Source organism: Lactuca virosa, chromosome 5 (assembly GCF_052849685.1).
Source record: "Lactuca virosa cultivar CGN04683 chromosome 5, Lactuca_virosa_CGN04683_v6, whole genome shotgun sequence".
NCBI classification, from domain to species: domain Eukaryota; kingdom Viridiplantae; phylum Streptophyta; class Magnoliopsida; order Asterales; family Asteraceae; genus Lactuca; species Lactuca virosa.
The window spans coordinates 241613739-241636251 of record NC_136430.1 but is presented as its reverse complement, the minus strand read 5'-3'; the positions used below and the strand labels follow the sequence as shown (position 1 = coordinate 241636251).

Below are 22513 nucleotides of genomic sequence, written 5' to 3'. Positions count from 1 at the left end.
CAGAGTTCCAATCGGAGTAGCTGTCAATAACAGGCTTGACAGATCACAAAGCTTAAAGTTCACAAGATACTCACGAAGGCCAGAACCTAGAAGATACTCTGTTGACAATAATGATAGAGAAGTCCTTGAGCAAGATGAGCCTGAAGAAGAATTTATTGGGGCATTTATTCAACAAAACAATTGGGATACTCTAGGAGAGCCATCTGGAAAATTTGACTATCTGGTCAAATATGATCCCCCTTCTGAAACAATTGCAATAGAGGACATCATACCTTCCGGCTGGGAGACGGATGATGAACAAGACGAAGATGAACATGATCAGAAAGACCCCTTTGGTGCGATAAACACAGAAAAAACAGTTGTCGTCACAACCGAAGAAGATGCTATGGAATATCCAAGAATCCGAAAGCTCAGAAGAGACCTAGAGCAGTTAGCCTTCCCAAATACAGAAGAAAGCGGACAATATGATCCTCCAAGTGATCATAATATGGGTCTCCCAACCTACCCACCTGCTAGACAGCAACAACAGCAGCAACCCACAGGGTTCAACTATCCAAGAACCAATAGAGTGTTTAAAGGAGGATATGGTGAATACTATAATCAGCAGTGGACATTACCACCAGCCCACCTCGGCACAGGAGTTTTACTAATCCTACCAGCAGATCCAGGCTTATGGGCAGACGTAATCTCCAGATGGGAGTCTATAACAATTAATAGACTCAACGACCAAGATTGGCCTGACAACAAATCAAAACTTGCATTTGTTGAAAATCTATTTGGAGAAAATGAAAAAAGAATGTGGCAACAATGGCGAACCATGTACCCTGATGCCTACACCACACTAGAGGCTATAGCGGACGACCCACAAAACATTACTTCACAAGTTCGCCAAATTATTCTTCTGGAAGACCCCTACCGAGGATCTACTGAAGAACAAGATGCAGCCTACAGAGATCTTGAACGACTCACCTGTGAACACACAAAAGACCTATGGAAATTCCTTGATGAATTCAGGATTTTGGCTTCAAAATCAGGCAGGATGTTCTTCCCATCCACAACAGAGAAATTCTTCACCAAACTTCCACCAATATTATCAAAGAAAATTGAAGAATTATTTAGAGCCAAATATCCTGGTCTTGGATCAGGAGTCCTACCAGCGATCAAGTTCACACATAGCTTTGTTGCAGAAATGTGCAAAGAAGCTGCCCTACAAAAAGAATTAAGAGCACTTGACTTCTGTTCTAACATCCCAATCCCCGGATATTATAAAGCAACAAAGAAATACGGCCTCAGAAGATCAACAACATACAAAGGTAAACCCCACAAAACCCACATCAAGGTCTTCAAGAGGAAATATAAAGATGATAGGAGCAGGATTTCCAAATGCAAGTGCTACATCTGTGGAAAGGAAGGACACTTTGCACGAGACTGCAGAAGTGAAAAAGGGAATATGGCTAGAGCCGCCGTATTTCAAAATATGGAACTTGGTGATGAATGGGATGTCATTTCAGCCGACAATGATGATTCTAGTGTTTATAGTTTTTCCGAAGGAGAGCAAGGAAAAACAAATCAGAACATTGGGACATTAATCAATGAATCACCACTTGAAGAAACATGTTTTATGTTCCATCCAGGAAGTTCTTCACAAATTCAAAAGCAAACACAGGAAGTGGGCTCATGGAGGCCAGACAAACAACTTCCTCAAAATAGCAAAAATTGTCAGCATAATTGGGAAGAAAATGGTCTCACAAACCATGTGATGTGCTATTATTGTGGCATAGCTACAACACATAGGTCCAGGTTACATTGCTCACACTGTAAGCTCACAACATGTGCTCTTTGTGCCTTCAATTACCTTGGCAAAAGGATAACAATCAAAAGAGAAGAAAGAATTGCTGAAAGTACCCAACGAGAGGTTCAGTTGCTAAAAGAACTTTTGCAAGAAAAAGACAAGAATTTCAAACAAGCCCTCCAAGATCAAGCCAAGGAATATGCAGAAAGACTCAGGACTGAAGGGCATGCGCTCTTAAATAGAGACATTGACACTCTAAAACTGCGAAATGAAATACGAAGCTTAAAGGAAACTCTAATGGAGCAAAGAGTTGAAATAGCAAACATGCAGAAAGACTATGAACATCAGCTGCATAATAGAATTATGGATGTTCATATTCTTAAAGATCAGCTTAGAATGGCAAGAGAAAAGATAAAAGATTTAGAGGAAGAGATAAGATGCTTCCAAGAAATAAACACGCCCGAACCAGAAACCCCATACCAAGACTCTCAAAATCCTTACTCGAATGAACAATTCCCACCCTTAGAAACCCAGAAGTCAGCCAAAGTGTTCATCAAAACAGAAGTCCACCATTCAATGAATACAGTTGAAGAACCCAAAGTACGAAAGGTGACAAACAAACTATACAATGTCACCGTTGAATTCGAAATCCAAGGCGTCCAGATGTTCAAAGTAAATGCTATTTTAGATACTGGTGCAACCGCTTGCTGTGTAAGCAAGGCAGTCATACCACAAGAAGCCTTAGAACCACTTGAACGAACTGTTTATTTCAATGGTGTTAACTCACGGCAACCTGCAGATCACAAAATTAAACCTGGCTACTTTGTGATTGAAGGTAATAAATTCAGAATGCCTCTGATCTATGTTCTTGATATGAGCATAAGTGATGGGATACAAATGCTCATCGGAACGAATTTCACAAGAGCCATGAATGGAGGAATTCGAATTGAAGGGGACGAAATAACCTTGTACAAAAGGGTTACAAAAATAAGATCTTTCCCCCAGGCAGAGGTTGCTGCAGTAGAAGAAGTTCAAGGATGGGACTGGTACGACGATGAAGCTCATCAAATGTTACAGGAAGCATATGTAACTTCACCTGCTATACCAGAGATTAGTCTAAATCTCTCAAAAGATTTCAACCCAGTCATCCAAGAGCTTAAGCAACAAGGCTATATTGGTGAAGAACCGTTGAAACACTGGCGAAAGAATGGAGAGTTGTGCAAAATTGATATCATCAACCCTGATATCACAATACAAGACAAGCCTCTCAAGCACGTGACACCGGCCATGGAAGACGCCTTCAAAAGGCACATTGATGCTCTACTACAATTAGGAGTTATAAGACACAGTTCAAGTAGACACAGGACCATGGCCATGTTAGTCAACTCAGGCACAACAATCGACACCAAAACTGGTGAAGAGATAAAAGGAAAGGAACGTATGGTCTTCAATTATCGAACATTGAATGACAATACGTACAAAGATCAATACTCTCTGCCAGGTATTAACACGTTGCTACACAGAATCGGGAGATCCAAGATTTATTCCAAATTTGATTTAAAATCAGGATTCCATCAAGTAGCAATGGAAGAAGCATCCATACCATGGACTGCTTTTCTGGTACCAGGAGGATTATATGAATGGCTAGTTATGCCATTTGGGCTAAAAAATGCCCCAGCAATCTTCCAACGAAAAATGGATCGATGTTTTAGAGGAACAGAAAATTTTATCGCAGTTTACATTGACGACATTTTGGTCTTCTCAGAAAACGAAGAGCAACATAAACACCATTTAAGGATATTGGTTCAAAAGTGCAAAGAATTTGGCCTCGTCCTCTCTCCAACAAAAATGAAGATTGCAGTAACAGAAATAGATTTCCTCGGAGCAGTCGTTGGAAGGCAGAAGCTTAAACTCCAACCACACATAATTAAGAAAATTGCTGATTTCAATGAAGAAAATATGAAGACAAAAGCAGGCCTACGATCATTCTTAGGAATTCTTAATTACGCAAGAGGATATATCCCAAAGCTTGGTATCTTACTTGGACCCCTATATGAAAAAACAAGCCTGCATGGAGACAAAAGGCTCAAACCTTCATATTACGAACTGATAAAGAAGATAAAGAGGCAGGTTCAAGAGTTACCAGACCTTCAAATCCCACCAAAAGAAGCCTATTTAATCCTAGAAACGGATGGATGCATGGAAGGATGGGGAGGAATTTGCAAGTGGAAGAACAAGAAAGGAGACCCAAAGTCTCAAGAACAAGTTTGCGCCTATACCAGCGGGAGGTTTAAAACTATACAATCCACCATTGACGCTGAAATCAATGCCTGCATAAACACACTGGAGAAATTGAAGATCCATTACTTAGACAAGAAGGAAATAACCCTCAGAACTGATTGCCAGGCAATAATTAGTTTTTACAACAAAACTAATTCCAACAAAGCCTCAAGAGTCCGGTGGTTAAAGTTTACAGATGCAGTTACAGGAACTGGAGTCCAAATCAATATCGAACATATTGATGGGAAACAAAATGTTTTAGCAGACTCCTTATCACGAATGGTAACCTTTTGTTTGCAGGATCACGAGAAGCAGCCAGAGGCCAAGATGATAATGAAAGTAGCCGAAGAAGCAATCCAGGATAAGAGAATTAGTAAAGACCAAAGGATGGAAGAACTCAAGCAAATGCAAAGCCTTTTGGAAGAATTGAAGTTACTACCAAAACCTATAATCAAAACCAAGGACCAACCGCAGGAAGTTACTTACCCTTTAGCCCAAAGATTTACTCAAGAAAGTCCTTCAACCTTAAAACCACAAAGCATGGCAAACATGAATCTGGCCCAATTTCATGAAGCCCATAAAAAGGAGAAAAATTGTAAAACCCAATGGTATGAAGCAGAAACCCATGACGATAGCGGAAGATGGGAATGGTATGGAGCACGTTTTGGAACATACTCAATACGGGCTAATAAAGTTGAAGCCCAAAGCCAAACCAAAGCCCAAGGAAAAGAAATCATAGATCAGGCAAAAAGAGCCCAACGGCCTAACAATTCCCTGTCAATCAACTGCATAACTGAAGAAGAGGAAAAGCCCATTTTCAGAAACAACCCGGTCCATGCATACAAGCATAAAGGAGACTGGACTGGTGAATCACAAGACACGAATAAAAAACTAGGCCCATATGAAACTCACAAATATTATCGTACGGGCCTCGGATACGTAAGGGATGACGATTCCACAGGAGACAATAACAAAGAGGAAGAATGTAACTGTACCAGTTACATTCTTGAAGATGACGGATGGGATGACGCTATACTCCATACACTAGGCCTTCTTTCGAAGAGAACCAATATACGTGGAGCCAGATACTGTCGACTCTAAAAAGCAACGTGTTCGGACCACTTTACAGCTGTTTGTCTGTTTGTTTAAATTATTATCCTACTTTGCCTGGTTTGTCAAATTTTCTCTAGAAACCTGCCCCACCTCACAGCAGTCCTGAGAATTATTGAAGCCAGCTGTGAATAAGTTTGAATAATAGGTGGACCAGCTACCTTATCGTGGGTTTTCTCTATAATTGAGTTGTCCACTTAAAATCTTGTATAAATAAGTGTGTTTATTTTCCGATAGAGAGGCATCGAAAAGCATATACACTTCTATCTCTATCTCCCTTGTAAGAATCATATTGTGTGAAATATAAGTTGGAAGTTCTTAAACCTTTTTTTTCAAGTAAGTTTTAATAAATATGTTTGAATATTCTAAGATTTAGTCTTTGTTCTTAGAATAAAAATACTTTCCTGGTAAATATTTTTAATATTTCGAGGATCCTGGCCCTAACGTGTCTGTGTGTGTGTGTATATATATATATATATATATATATATATATATATAAACAAAGAGTTCTTCAAAAAGTCAATTTATCAAGTTTTGTATATAAGTTTTTTTGAAAGAAAATAAAAAATTTAGCTTTTATTAGTTTCTATTTCTTTTGTAAATGTCAAGTGAGTCTATGTACATATATATGTTGCTTTCTAGTAAAAAAAGAACCGAACTAAGCCTTTCCGTATTCGTCATGCTGATATTTTCATAGGAAAATCGTTTGTATTTAATTTTGTTGGCTCTTTTAGTATTGATAGTTTATTTGAATCCAACAACCATGTTATATGGTTCTACTTTGTTTGCTTTGTATGTTTGATGTTTTTATATATTTATTTTTCGTACTTGTTATGGTTTATGGATTTATCTCCTATTATGGATTGCCATGAGTTGACACGGGATTTAGAAGATGATATGAAGATTGTGCAACCGCAAGTTGTTGAAGAGCATGGAGAGAATACTAAGGAGAATGAAATATATACCTTACCGACACTTGAGTGCCCTCCACCTTAAATAATGAGTGTAGATTCTTTGATAGGAGTGAGTTCACACATCTTGTGAAATGAGTGCATACACGAGAGGATGAGTGCTTCACTGAGTACGCCCTATAGATTGATATGTACCTGCCTTGTCAGTAGAAGTTACTAGGAGATGTATTAACTATGACTCTATGCAATTAAGCCGAGTGGTTGGCAAATGTGTGTGTTCCATACCTTCTACTATCCTGATTTGGAATGCAGTACATTTACGTGTATATGGGGTATAGGTTGACAACTCTGTAATCATGATTATGTTGTCGGGATGAATAACTTGAGGCGTTCTTTCTTTTTATTTCTTGTTTGCATTTACATTTGCATTTGCATTTTATCTTTCCCGAGGTTGATTCAAGTTTTGTTTTCTTGAGGTCAAGAAAAGGTTCAAGCTTGCGGAGATTTGTTAGGTGCATAAATTGCACCTTTTTCACATGTTTATCTCATGTTAATTGATAACATTGCATTGAATTTTAGCGTAATTTTACATGTATATTGCAAATTCGGACATAATCGAGGATATATATACTATTCACCATTTTTGTGGATATTTCAGGATGATTTAAAGATTGGAGCATGCTTAGGATGTTCAAGGGAAGCTCTCGGCGAAGTTTCAAAATTTTCGGAGCTAAATTGAAGAATCTGGAAAATGGGAAATTGGACATTTTGGAGTTTATTACACGACCCGTGCATTGGCAAGGCATACGTTATGCGGGCGTGCTTTGGAAGCTTTTCAACACATTAGGACCATTACACAGCCGTGTAATGGGAAGGCTTACGTTACATGGGCAGTGTAACGAGGTCTGACGGTTTTATGAGTTGCAACTTTCGATTGAAGAGAGTTTTCTAGGGATTTTCATGAAAACTTTGACCATAGACTTCAAAAGACGATTTTGGGAGATTATCTCACTACTTAGCACTTTGGAAACACTTAGATTTCAATTTTTTAAGTTTGTTTGAATATTTAACTTGTTGAATTTATGCTTTGATTTAGCCATGTGTGGCTAACTTTTCATCTATTTCCGGTTCTAGATTCTTAATTACTTGTTAAATTGTGATGTGAACTAGATTTCATGTTTATTATCTAGTATTCTTTGATTTGGTCTTCATTATGTACTTGATTTGTACTCATTTCTCTTGATCAATGAGATTAGTGTTCATATCATGGTTGTTAGTCAAATTATGAAATTCGTATATGTTTTATGATTTGTAATTGGTAACAAGCATTTAATTGTTCCATTAGAATCAAAATTAGTGTAATTAAAGATTAGATGTTCATTCTCCCGAGCATATGAGGATTATTGAACATTGTTGGTAATAATTGTATAAACATAAGGTCTTTTAATGATCTAATCTAAGAGCTTGTTTGAATTTTATCAACTAAATGAAGTTTTACTTAAAAAAATATTTTTAGTAAAAAACTTTTGTCATTTGAAGATATAGAGATTATTAATATCTTAATTACCAACCTAGATTGAACACAAATTGAAGTCACATTGCATCTTGCAACATAGTACTTGAATAGGATTTTGAACCAAAAAAGTCTTTAATTATTGAATTTTAGTCTTAATTTGTTTGCTTATGAAGTTCAATTTGAAGTCAATAAACCCCCCCCCCCTTGTTTTAACAACTGTTATCGGGATGTGTGAAAACCAGGTTAAACATTAAGTCTCCTATCTATGTGGACCGACCTTGCTTACTCTATACTATCTTTATTATATTTGGTAGCAGTGACTTGTGTTTATTTGTTATTAACTAATCCCTTTTATTTGTTGGACTGACACACCAAACAAACTCTCAAAATCACGACACCACGTCGTGGTGGCCTCATTTCCATGGCGTGATACCTGTTGTTCCAACACATTCAGATTTTTGGAGCTTCGTTCATGGTGTTCGTTGCGTGGGTTGTTGTCGGATGTTGCTGATCTGAGTTTCTTGGTTGAGACTACGAAAAAGGAGTTCTACGTTGGACTTTTAAGCACTCATCATCAATCAAAGATATACAAGGGTTTCTACAAACCTTAAAAGGTATGTATTCTTGCATAATCAAGTTACAAATCGATAGGTTGTGCATAGATCCGATTTTTAGGCCTATTGAGGATCAAAAATTGTCGCTTCCGATGTCCCTTTAATTTTATTTTAGGATCCTCAATTTAGATGTAAATTATTAACAAAAATGTAAAGGGTCGATGATCCAATCCCCATCCACGATAATACCATGGTTGGCCAGTTGACGACGCTTATCATTCAAAATACAATGAAACTACTTCGATTTCTTTCCCCTTCAATCCCCTCATTGAATTTTATAATTTCTGCTAAATTCATGCACTCTAGAGAATCAAACACTCTTAACTCGTTTATGCATTGTGACCGTTCTTTAAAATTTGCATGATCTACTCCACATGGATATCAACATTTTTAATCTTTAAATGTAAAGAAATCTTTTTGGATTCTTGGAAACTTTTTTAATCTCCCAACCGCTTTTGAATATTACTTTTTACTAATTGTAGTGTTTTTAAAGAAACTAAATTGTTATCAATTGTCACTGCATCTTTCAATCAGGATGGAAACATATCATAAAAATTTGCAACTTCTTTTAAACAAATCGACCTATAATTCGACAACTCATGAAGGTCTAAAATTGTGTCGATAAGATTTGGAAAATGGTCAAATAAACCTTCATAAAGTAAATTAGGGCTGAGCATGGTGCGGTTTTTGGCTAAAACTGAACCGAAAACCGCAACTTCGGTTTTTTGAAGTTTAGAAACCGCACCGTTCGGTTTTTATGCAGTTCGGTTTTTGCGGTTTTTGTTTGCGGTTCGTTTTTTTTAGGTTTTTTGTCGGTTTTTTTTCTTTTTTACTGATACTCAGGTAACTCAGCACATTACTTTGACTCAGATGAGGAGTGCTAATCATTTCTTGAGAAACTTTATATAAAGATGAGGAGCGCCAGATTTTTTATCCCCACCAATGTGAGACTCCTCAAAAATGTCGGTTAAAAGCCATAGACTTTACTCTTTTATGTAAAATATGAGAATGGTGAAGGTTTTATCTCAAAGGCGATGTAGGATGCTCTTATAAGGCTGGAAAAATTAAAACACAAATGATATCCTGGAGATGAACCGATACCATCACCTCTTGGTTTGAAATAAAATAACATAACCACTTATCCAACATGCTTCTAATGCTTGAATATAATACAAATTAAATATAATTTGTTTCATAGGTACATGTGAGAATATCAATTAATGTATTCATCAAAATGATATTATCATTAATTGATATTATCATCAGTAGTACTCTTCATATTTAAGTGTTGAAAAATGTCATAAACATTATTTTTTATCGTAAATATCACTTAGTGTATGCTTAAAAATATACAATCATCATTTGATAAGATAGATATTTATATTTATAGAAATTTTAATTGTCATGAGTTTTTCGTTCTTACAAATATCAACACCTAATATATATATATATATATATATATATATATATCATACATACTTATAAAGCTAGCATTTTTCCTTAAACCTCATGCATTTGAAACCCCCATAAAAATTTGCAAACACCTCATGCATTTGAAACCTCCTATTTTAATGAATATCACTCAAAAGTCTCTTAATAATGATTAACAATTCAAAGGTTTTATAACTTATATAATATATTTAATAAACAATTAATGGATACTCTACTATAAAAAGGTCAATCTTTTTGAGTAGACACACAAATACAAATCACATACAAAATTCACAAAGAAAACAAGTTTAAAGTTTTTTGTGTTGGTTTGAGGGTTTTGAACAATTTTTCGACCCATGTTATTATGTTGAAGTTTTTAATTTGTAAGTTTGTTATATACTAATTCTTTTTTGTATTTTCTTGATTTAAATATTCTTTTAAGAATATCATTGTATGTTGTGGTTGAAATTTTAATGTAAATTAGATTAGATTCATGTTATCGATCATATGTTATGGAAGGTGGTGTATATAATATTTAATTAACTATTGTATACATGTTTGTATGTTCATGTTGCTTCAAAACAATAATTAATTAAAAATCATGGATATGTTTTGTAAAAAGAAAAAATTTCAAAAAAATTTTCAGCGATTTTATATTAAAAGCTGCGATTTTTTGTTAAAAAAATTCAAAAAAAAGTTTTGTGATCTCTAAGTATTTTTTTATGTATTTTTATGATTTTTAGGGTTTTTTTGTTTTCCATAGAACCTAAACCTATATATATATATATATATATATATATATATATATATATATATATATATATATATATATATATATATATTAGTGTAAAAATATTATCTCAAAGTTAATGTCAATAACATAATCATTTTAAACATATATTTTTCAATATTTTAACAATATATTTTTAATCTTCGCTGCGCAACGCGCGGGAATTCGTCTAGTATATATATATATATATATATATATATATATATATATATATATATATATATATATATGCGGTGAGGTTCGGTTTTTGGCGGTTTTTGCAAGACTAGAATCCGCACCGCACCGAACATTTTCGGTCTTTGCAAAACTAAAAACTGCACAATCAGTTTCTATTTCGGTTTCGGTTTCTGTGGTTTTTTCGTTTTTTTTTCGGTTTGCGGTTCGGTTGTTGCTCACCCCTAAAGTAAATAGCGATCCAAATAAATGTTTCCCTACACTGCACAAACTGCGATAAGATTCAATCGACATACACATCCTTGTTTCTTGTATTTCGACGAAGTTTATTTCATTTTTGTGGCACAAATCTTTCAACCAACCCCTTTTATCTCCGGTTTCAATCCCTTGAATGCTTAGAGATAAACAATTAATTTTGGAATTTGCACTCCAATCCCACTAATGATCACTTACATGTTCACATCCATCAATTTGATTCAATTGACATACACATCCTTGTTTCTTGTATTTCAACGAATTTTATTTCATTTTTATGGCACAAATATTTCAACCAACCCCTTTTATCTCCACTCTCAACCCCTTGAATGCTTAGAGATAAACAATTAATTTTGGAATTTTCACTCCAATCCTACTAATGATCACTTACATGTCTTCTTGTTCACATCTATCAATTTAATACCCCAATGTTCTACCAGAGGATGGTGTCATTAAGTTATTCAATCAATGAAAAACCACTTAAATGATGTTTGAAGGTGAAAGAATCCTCATATCTTTCTTTTTTCCATTTTTGGGTTTCAATCCAACATCTGACCGCAGAATATTGTAAAGGCCAGTGGCGTACCCAAGACATAATCCTACGGGTAGCTCAACATAATTTTTAGATTACGTTGAAAAATTCTTAAAAATCTACAATGTGGAAGAAAATTTGAAGTATAATACCGACTACCCTACAACCCCTAGGTCCAACCCTGTTTGGGGTTGTTTCTGATCCAACAGGCGTAATCTTTGGTGGCTATAGAGGTGGAGCAAAAATATACCAAGGTGGGTCTAGGACTATTAGACATAATTACAATAATATAGACTAAAGGGTACTAATATGTAATTGTTAGTATTATATATAGATGTCAATATAACCCTAATACGTAAGATCAATACAATATACAATTCTCGGCTCTTCATGGTATCAGAGCCGAAGGTATCTTGCTCCCCACTCAATTCGAAAAAAAAAACTTGGTTTTTTTTTGCTTCTACATCTAGGGTTAGCATCGATCTTATTCAACACACTTCTCAGCGACCATAGCTCTCATTTCCAGCTTCACAACCGATGAAAAGAAATCCCACTACTCCCATAAATTTGCCTTCAACCTCACACCAACCAACTATGGCTACTGGAAGAATATGATACATCCTTTTCTTCTTGCACACAAGTTATTCGATTATGTGGATGGCATAATTCCATGCCTACCCAAACAAATTCCACCTGCCACTGCTTTCGTCATGTACAAGGTGACACTTCTTATGATATGTGGTCCTCTCTAGAACGTGTCTTTGCACCACATTCATCTTCTAGAGAATACACTTTAAAAACTCAAATCTTGCGGATTGAGATGAAAGGAGATGAGACTCCTGATGCATACCTTAACCGAGTACAAGAATATGTTGATGCCCTAGCCTCCATTAGTGAACCAGTCAAGGATAAACACCTTGCCATGCTTGTTGTTTTGGTCTTCGAGATGAATACAACGGTCTTAAGTCCACCATCACCGCCCGCCAATGTCCCAATGCCTTCACTGAACTTCATGCATTGTTAAGTGATCATGACTTTATGATTGCAAAATCCTGGAAGCCTTCTATTCAAGCCTTTCACGCCACTCAAGAACCCACCAAACACACCAATGATTTGATGGCTTCTCTCGCTACTCAACTAGGACCGATAGCTTCTTCTCTTAGTATCCAACTTCAACCAATCTCGCCATCAAGCACACTACCAGCCACCTCTCAAGCTTTATATGGTTCTCTACAGCCCGCCACCTACAACCGTGGAAACAACCGAGGGCGACGTGGCTCTTATCATGGAAACATCAACAATCGTAGTAACAACAATCGTGGTGATAGTACTCGCTCCTTCAGTTGGGCCTCCAACCAGAATACTATTTTTGGCACATGTGACCATTGTGGTATTGGTCACTTACCATCTCAGTGCCCCAACCGTGATCCCTCCACAATCTGCAACAGGCCCACAACCAACTTTTTTGACAGCTCCGCCTCCATACCATCCACATCAGCCACTTGTTATCCCGACACCGGTGCCAACAACCATGTCACGCCGGATCTAGCAAGCATGGATGACAAATGCGCATATCATGGCCATGACAACCTTCGTGTCGGTGATGGTAAGGGACTCCCTATTCTTCATATTGGTTCATCTTGCTTTCACTCACTAAATAAAATGTTGCATCTCTAAAAAATTCTTCACATACCCAACATCACAAAACATCTACTTTCTATTCAACAATTTTGCATTGATAATAATGTTTTCTTTGAATTTCACTCTACTTTTTTTGTTGTTAAGGATGAGCTTACACACACTATACTTCTTACGGGCCCCAGTGAGCAAGGTCTCTATTCCTTTCGTCTGCCACAACTTCGTTCCACTCCTCACCAAGTTTTCTCTGCAACTCGTGTATCTTCTACAACCTGGCATAGATGACTCGTGCATCCACACCAACGTCTCTCCCAGTTTATGATTTCTAGTTTTTTGCTCCCTGTTACAAATAAAACTTTACCAATTTTCTGTTCTTCATGTAAACTAGTCTTTACATGTTTCTTCTTTTCAAATAAATAATATATTAGATCTTGTTTATTGTGATGTTTGGGGTCCTGCTCCTATTCTTTCATCAGATGGCCATCGTTACTTTTTATTGTGTGTTGATCATCATACCAGATATATGTGGCTCTCTCCAATGTGTCAAAAATCTGATGTTTACAATCTTTTCAAAACCTTTGTCACCACAATTGAATGACAATTCTCTATAAAATTAAAGAAAGTTCAAAATGATTAGGGTGGTGAATTTCGCAACACCTCCTCTTTCCTTACATCACTCGACATTGTTCATCAACGATCATGCCCCCATACTAGTGCTCAAAATGGTTTTGTTGAGCGACAACACCGACATGTCATCGAGACAGGTCTTACCTTAATGACACAATCTAACACTCCTCAACGCTTTTGGCATTTTGCCTTTGAAACAGTCGTTTACCTTATCAATTGGATGCCTTCTCGCACCTCCCACAACGAGTCTCCATTCCAACATGCTTTTAAAAGCCCACCTGATTACTCGTTCCTTCGAGTCTTCGGTTGTTCGTGCTTTCCTTACCTACGACCCTATTTTTGGATTAATATCTAAGCCCGTAACCATATTTGGTAAGTTCTTGACCCGGTTGTGCATGATCCTTTTGGGTTGCCTTCACCAAAGCAACTTGACTGGAGAAATAATAGAGAAGGAGGTTATTATTGTTTATTAATATATTATAAGAATAATATATTAAAAGAGAAATCATATTTGGTTAATTAACATTGGTCAAGAATTAATTAAGAATTAATTTTGTGATAAAAAAGAAGTTAATTGAACTTAGGGGACTGAACTTTAATTATGTGATAGTTACAAAGTTGGGCAAGGAAGCCATACATGATAGGGTGGACGAATTCAAGGGGATAAGGCCTTAGAATTCGTCCAAGATAAGGGTTCTAGAATTATCCTTTGGGCTGCTTGGTGGCTAAGCAACCAGATAAGGATAAGGACTGAAACCCTAATTCCTACACCTATATAAAGGACCCTTGGCATAAGAAATTCGGCCACTTGATCCCTAGAGTTCCTAGAGCTGAATTTTTACCTCTCCCATCTCTCTCGCTCTCTCTCGCTTCTTCAATTGCTCTTGGTGTTTGTGAGCCATTAGAGGTACTACACTTGTGGTACTTGCTTATAAAGATAAGAAGATTCAAGAAACAAGTTGTTATTACAATATAACAACAAGAGGTATGTAATTCATTCTTCCTTATGATTTTCGAAATTACTAGGAGCATGCTAGGTTTCTTTTTGTGTTCAAAATGTTGTATGACTAATAGTGAAAACATAGATCCATATCTAGGGTTGCATGCACACATAAGATTGTTTATATAAAACCCAATCACCTATAATCCTCACAAAATGGATTTTTGCTCTACTCCCTGTCTCTTTCTTGGATACAACCCATTTTATCATGGCTACAGATGCCAAGACATATCTTCCGAACGGATTTATATAGCTCGTCATGTACACTTCGATGAATCTTCTTTTCCTCTTGCTAAGAATCATATTAAACCTACCCACCCGACACCCAACCCTCGAGTTCTCCCCATCTATCCATGGTTCCTAAATCTCAACCGTCACTACCTTCACCCTCACCATCACCTACACCCATACCTAAACCTACATCATCACCTACACCCTGTACTCAACCCTCCCACCTTCGCCAAAACCTGAAACAAAAGGTTCCATTTCAACAGAGTGCTCATCACACCACCACCTCCATTAATGAACCAACATCCTTCTTTATTGCCAATAAATCTTCTGAATGACGCAAAACCATGGAAGACGAGTACTCCACATTACAAAAAAAATGGCACCTGGTCACTGGTACCTTCGGTACCCAATACTAACATTATTGATTGCAAGTGGGTTTACAGGTTAAAACGAGACAAGGATGGAGTTGTCACTCGCTACAAAGCAAGATTTGTTGCAAAAGGTTTTTGCCAACAACCGCGCATAGATTATCACGAGACTTTCAGCCCCGTGGTCAAATCTACTACCATTAGAGTGGTACTCTCTCTTGCCATTACCCAAAAATGGCCTCTTCGACAACTTAATGTTCAGAACGCCTTTCTGCATAGCACACTCACTAAGGTGTTGTTTGTTTTTCTGAAGAAAAAATCCATAAAGTCTGCGGACCACCTCTAGAACCCTCTGCAGTAGAAGAGATGGACCAAACGGCTGCAGACTGTAATAAGAAGCGTGTTTGTTTTTTTAACATCTGCATGCTGCTGCAGATATTAAAAAAATTAAAATAAACTGATTTTATAATCTGAAAATATTTTTTAATATCGAAAATTTAATAATGTATGACATTTCGGCAAAAATTTATGATATTTCAGCAAAAAATAATTATATTTTAACAAAAAAATATAGATATTTTAGCATAAAATAATGATATTTCATCAACAAATTATTATTATTCAATATAAAAAAAAGAAAAAAAAATTCAACAAGAATAAACAAAAAAAAAACGAAAAAAAAAATGTGAAATAAGATTTCAGCAATATATAATCAATATTTTAGCAAGAAAAGAAGAAGAAGAAGAAGAAGAGGTTGGAAGAGGTAGGAAGAGACAAAACAAGTGCTGCGCCAAGAAGAACACGCGGAGAGGTTTTTTAATCCGAAGACTTCTGAAAAACAAACCGCTGCGAGATGAAAAGTGTTGCGCGTGTGCTGCGCCGCGCAGCAATAAGAGGTCTGAAGAGGTTTTTTTTCCAAAAAAAACAACACCTAAATCTTTGTACATGAAGCAACCACCAGGTTTCATTGACCCAAAGCATCTGAACCATGTATGCCTGCTTCACAAATCGATATATGGTCCTAAGCAGGCTCCTCGAGTTTGGTTTCAATGACTTACACAAGCTCTTCACCTTCTCGGATTCAAAGGTTCCAAAATCGATCCTTCTTTGTTCATTTACTCCCACACCGGCATCACTATTTACATGTTAATTTATGTTGATGATATCATCATCACGGGTAACAACAATGCTGTCATCAACAAAATTATTACATAACTCAATGTCACATTTTCCATTAAAGATCTCGGCAATCTCTCATATTTTTTGGGCATTGAAGTTGTTCCCAGGGTTCTGACATCATCCTCTCTCAACGGAAATATATTCCAGGACTACTACAAAAAGCTGGCCTGTCATAGTCAAAACCAACTCCATCTCCGATGACTACCTCCATTCCCTTGGCGACTAATGACAGTCCTCTTTACTCTGATCCTATACGGTATTGCCAGGTCGTCGGAGCCCTTCAATATGTTATATTGTCCAGGCCCGATATCACATTTGAAGTAAACAAGGTATGTCATTACATGCATGCTCCAACCGATACTCATTGGTCCGCGGTTAATCGTATTCGTCACTATCTTCATGGCAATGTTTCTTATGACATGTTAATTCGCCAAACCTATACAGGCTTTTATTGACTCTCACTGGCAGGGAATCGGCAATTTGACTGCTTTTTCGGATGCTGACTGGGCTGGTGACCCAGATGACTGTCGATCCACAGGGGGATTTGCTATATATCTTGGTTCCAACCTAATCTCTTGGACCGCACGAAAACAACGTACAGTTTCCAGATCTTCCACAAAATCTGAATACAAAGCCCTAGCTAACACAGTTACTGAGCTCACCTGGCTTCAAGCTCTTCTTTGTAAACTTAATGTTAACACTAAGTCCCTTGGCTCTCGTCTTGTGGTGTGACAATCTTGGCCCAACCTACCTTTCTGCTAATCCAGTCTTTCATGCTCGTACAAAACATGTGGAGGTTGATTTTCACATTGTTAGAGAAAATGTTACTAAAGAAGAACTACGAGTTCAACACATATCAACGCATGATCAAATAGCTGATATCTTCGCAAAGCCGCTGCCAACTCCAAGATTTGTATTTCTTCGATCCAAGCTGTTGGTCGTTCCCTATCCTTAGTTTGCAGGGGCGTATTAGACATAATTACAATAATATAGACTAGAGGGTACTAATATGTAATTGTTAGTATTATATATAGATGTCAATGTAACCCTAATACGTAAGATCAATACAATATACAATTCTCGGCTCTTCAAGGACCCACCAAATTTTTTAATTTTAATTAACATTTATATAGAATAAAATTTACAACGTACCTTGTAAAGAAAATTATAACCTATACAAAATATTAAACAAATAAATAAAGAGCTCTTGACATAAAAGTCCTTAAGTTTAAAAGGTTTTGTTGGTTTTGCCCTCTTAAGGGTTTATTAGATTTGTTGTTAAAAAAAAAAAAAAAAAAAAAAAACGTTTTTTTGAATTAAGTCACGTATGGATGTGCAAGTAACGTGTTTTCAATTTAAGTCACACATGCTTTACATCATCAGGCCCCCTTTAGGTAGCCCAAGCTTTTCTATTCAAATAACGTGTTTTCAATTTAAGTCACACACGTTTTTTTTTTTTTTTTTTTTGGGGAGGGGGGGGGGGGGGGGGGTTAAATTAGCATAAACCTAATTCCTTGTCTATTCAAATATATACATATATTTTGCCTAATTAATCTTCTTTGTGAACTATGACATCAAACCAATTATCGGTAAAAAATTACATAGGCTTGAAAAATATCGCGGGTCCTTCACATATGCATCTATTGTATCCATGAATCTAGTGAATATACCCATACGGCCATACCCCGATTTTTCACAGTGTATAGATCATTTTTGTAACTATTTTATTTTTAGGGGTAATATGTATACTGAATAAAAGCTGAGGGGTGATTTATGTTACTTAGAATTACAGAGAAAAATCTCACCCAAAACGGTTTGTCGATATACCAGCGAAAACAAACGAAAAAATAAAGAAAAAAAACCGTCAAATTGTGCAACTTATCTGAAGGGTTTTTGTAGGGTTTTCAACTTTTCATGCCTATTTACCAGATATAACACACAGTTATCCAGAACAGAGATAGAAAAATGGGTTCTCTGAAGAATGAAACAGAGCACTTCAATGGAGAAGAAGAAGAAGAACCAATTTTAATGGAGCAAAACCAGAGGTTTTGTATGTTTCCTGTTAAATACCATCAACTTTGGGAGATGTACAAGAAAGCACAAGCCAGTATTTGGACTGGTAATATTGCTTATCAACTCGAATTTTATCAATCCTTTACGATTCTTTTATGCAATTCAAGAAATTCTATAAATTCGGTGTTTCTTCTTGCTTTGAATTATATTATTTACTATGATTATCTAAGTTCTTTCTGATAATCTACAGAAGAGTAACTAAATTTCTTCATGTTTTATATAGTTTATAACATGGGTTGTTTTTTTTCTTGAATTTAGTTCGTAGAGATTCGATGGTTGCATAATGTTTTGGTACATCTGTTTTTTTTTTTTTTTTTTTTTTTAATCAGCATAAAAAGTAATTCTCTTTGTTTCTTGGTAGTTTAATTCCATAATTCGGGTGCTTTTCTTGCTTTAAATCGTTCCTCTTATTACGATTGTATGATGTTTTCTTGTTATACTGGTTTTCAATATATCAATCATGTTAATCTACATACAAAACGTACATAGATGATCAAATAAAGAACTACAACCATATAAATTTGAATTTCGGAGAGACTAACTTTATTATATTTTGAAATGAAAGAAAACCCAAATTTGTCCACACTTGAAGGAGAAATCAAATTATGTCAAAAAGAATGAAACAGATGTCTCAAATAAAATTCTTTCTTCCATTGTAATCTAAAAATTCATAAACTATGAATACTAAACTGATGTAATTTTCTATGAAAATTATTAGTATTATTTATTATTTTGGATCTAAATGGATGTAATTTTCTTTTATATGTATACACATTAATGATTCTTTTCTGTATATTTGATGGGTTCAGCTGAGGAGGTTGATCTCTCTTTAGACGTACAACAATGGCAAAAGTTGACTGAATCAGAAAAGCAGTTCATAAGTCATATCTTAGCCTTTTTTGCTGCATCAGATGGAATTGTTTTGGAAAATCTTGCTGCAAGATTTTTAAACGACATTCAGATACCTGAGGTAAAGTAGTCCTTTTTTGACTTAATGGACTAAATGAACTACCTCAATATGAAAAAATGTCCATTTTACCCTTTTGTGTAGAAGTGATGAAGAATAAAGACAATGATGTCTTAATGTATAACATGAAGTCCATCTGTTTATATTAAGTCGAAAAGAAGCACTAGTATATAAGTAAGAATGTCCCATTTAGTCTGTTAAGCCAAAAAGAAACAACACGTTAATCCGGTTAGTTATATAAGGGTGTTTCGTTTTGACTTGATACAGAAAAAACGACTTCACAGGAAAAATTATCAAAAATGAAGTTTTCACCATTAAGTCCTAACTGTTAAGTTAACAAATTTTCAAAATTTCCCTCATTTTTTCCTCCCTAATTTCCCTTAGCATGTCTTTATTTTCTCAAATGTTTTTTTTTTTTTTTCAAATATCATTTTTGAATTGTGGGATTTGTTGGATTTGGGTTATTCTTGAGATAGGCTCGTGCATTTTATGGATTTCAAATTGCAATGGAGAATGTACATTCGGGTGAGTCTCTTTAAGCTTAGAAGTTTAGTTAATATAAAATATTTTTTTGCTTAATATTATCTATCTCCTTGATTTTTAATACTGTTTTGTAGAGATGTATAGCTTGCTATTAGAAACATTAATCAAGGATCCCAAGGAAAAATACAGATTGTTTAATGCAATTGAAAACATTCCTTGTGTTGCAAGAAAAGCCAATTGGGCTTTGAATTGGATTAAAAGGTAATTTCCTTGTTTAATGCAATCGAAAAACATTTCTTGTGTTGCAAGCAAGCTGACATCACCTTTCTTGTGATTTACCTTCCCATATCAGTTGTGGGACAGGTTGGTGAGGACCTTGGGCCCCACCAATGGGTCCTATTGTCAACATGGGAAAGATAAATCACAATGTCAACAAGTTTTAGATGTTTTTTAGGTTTATGAACATTACAAGATCTTCTTTTTTGCCTATGAACTCTATGATATCGCTTCTGCAAGTGAACTTTTTCATTTTGTGCCAAAAATATATTATTCGATTGTTATACCATTGATTTTGTTTTGTTTTGGGTTTTTTTAATAACTGCATTGCTTTAATTTCTATGCAGCTCCAATTCATTTGCAGAGAGACTTGTTGCGTTTGCATGTGTAGAAGGAATATTTTTCTCAGGAAGGTACAGTATTTTAAATTGTTTGTAAGATATAAAATATGATTATAAGAAGTCACCATACAAACTACACTAGTTGTCCGTATAGCCTTTGATAAGACTAGCACGCAATGTGACTGAATGTTAACATTCCGAAATTGCCCCTGAGTTACCTGATTTTCAGTGAATTCTCTTTAAAAAAAATTAACCATATAATCATTATAAACGAGAAATGTCAAAGTAATATTTAAAATATAATTTTATTAAAACATATTTATACATTAGTTCTTATTTTATTTGTATTAATTCGTTTGGTTTATTTTCTTAATTTGTAGCTTTTGTTCAATTTTTTGGCTAAAGAAGAGGGGATTAATGCCAGGGTTGACTTTCTCAAATGAGCTCATATCTAGAGACGAAGGTCTACATTGTGACTTTGCTTGTCTCCTTCACAGGTAATTTCCCTTTGACTTTTTGAGCAACCAAAACATAATCCTTATAAAATAATCTTGATTTACAGTTTATTACGAAAGCAGCTTCCTTGGCAAAAAGTATATGAAATCGTGCAAGAAGCCGTTGAAATAGAGACCGAGTTTGTATGTGAAGCCCTCCCGTGTGCACTAATTGGCATGAATGCAACACTTATGAGCCAATACATAAAATTTGTTGCTGACCGTCTCTTGGTATGATTATTTTTTCTTGCCATAGTACTCCCGTCTATTTCAAAGCCATTCTTTTGACCAGTCCAGGGTACCGTTCCCTGGACCGGCCATCAGACCACTGTTCCATGGATTGGTCCAACAGATCGTTATTGACCGGTACCGGTCCATGTGGACTAGACTTGACAAGCTTTCTAGGGAAATTTTACATGATGAGGATGTGGAGAGCATTTACGTCTTTTGTTCATACGAGAGATTGAGAGCGAGTCGGTTTCCCACCATGTTTCACCTTTTTGGATGGGACAAAAAATTATACTTTTGATTCTATTGACATCGGTCTAGTCTAGTCACAGTCACTGTCCAATATAGTCGAAAAGCAGGACAACCTGTTCTATTTTGTCCTGGCTAGTGTAACAAACGGGACCGTCATGTGGTTTTATAATTTCATTGGTTAATTTTCTAATGCGTACAGGTTGCGTTGGGTTGTCAAAGGAAGTACAATGTAGAAAATCCATTTGATTGGATGGAGTTCATCTCACTTCAGTAAGTATTGGTCCTAAGAATCATTTTCTCGTGACCATGGGAGGGCATATACGTCTTTTGCACAGACAAAATATCAAGAGCGAGTCTTTGCCTCCACCTTGTTTAACATTTTAATTTGGATGCGATAGAAACCGGTCCCAGTCCCATACACGTCAAACGCAGTGTCATAACTGTTAAAAGATTTCATAAGAGTTGACATTAAAATTGTTTTTGTCTTTGTTTTTATGATGATTGATTAGAGGAAAAGCGAACTTCTTTGAGAGAAGGGTGGGGGATTATCAAAAGGCGTCAGTAATGTCAAACCTTCAAGATGGTGGTCAAAATTTCGTCTTTAAAATGGATGCAGATTTCTAGCTGCGATATACAACACGAAGAATATTTAAATATTTGTTATTTTTACTTTTGTTTTTAAGGTATGCTGGGTAAGCTATATTTGAAATAAAAGATGACTTAAAATATTTAAAATTACTTTGTGATGCTTCATTCTACATATAGTTCATTAAGAATATATAATTATTTGTTGAATATCTAAAGTATTAAAAATGAAGAACAGTGAAGCAAAGTTGGACCCAAGTTTGTGATTAATAGACAGCATTTAAGTATTTGGTCTTTTTCGATTTCTGAATTTTCTCCTTGGACATATTTTAGTCCAACATGACTATTCAGAAAAAGCCCATCTCG

The 22513-nt window shown here is 35.7% G+C and overlaps 1 protein-coding gene across 1 annotated transcript; it reads left to right on the top strand.

Moving 5' to 3' along the window:
- Nucleotides 1–18286: 18286 nt before the first annotated feature.
- Nucleotides 18287–22300, top strand: RNR2A (ribonucleotide reductase 2A). The gene is made up of 9 exons (XM_079053696.1): nt 18287–18567; nt 19331–19491; nt 19965–20013; nt 20106–20232; nt 20595–20660; nt 20969–21085; nt 21151–21313; nt 21762–21832; nt 22072–22300. The coding sequence occupies exons 1-9, from the start codon at nt 18414–18416 to the stop codon at nt 22184–22186; spliced, it is 1023 nt and encodes a 340-aa protein (XP_078909822.1). The 5' UTR covers nt 18287–18413; the 3' UTR covers nt 22187–22300.
- Nucleotides 22301–22513: the final 213 nt, after the last annotated feature.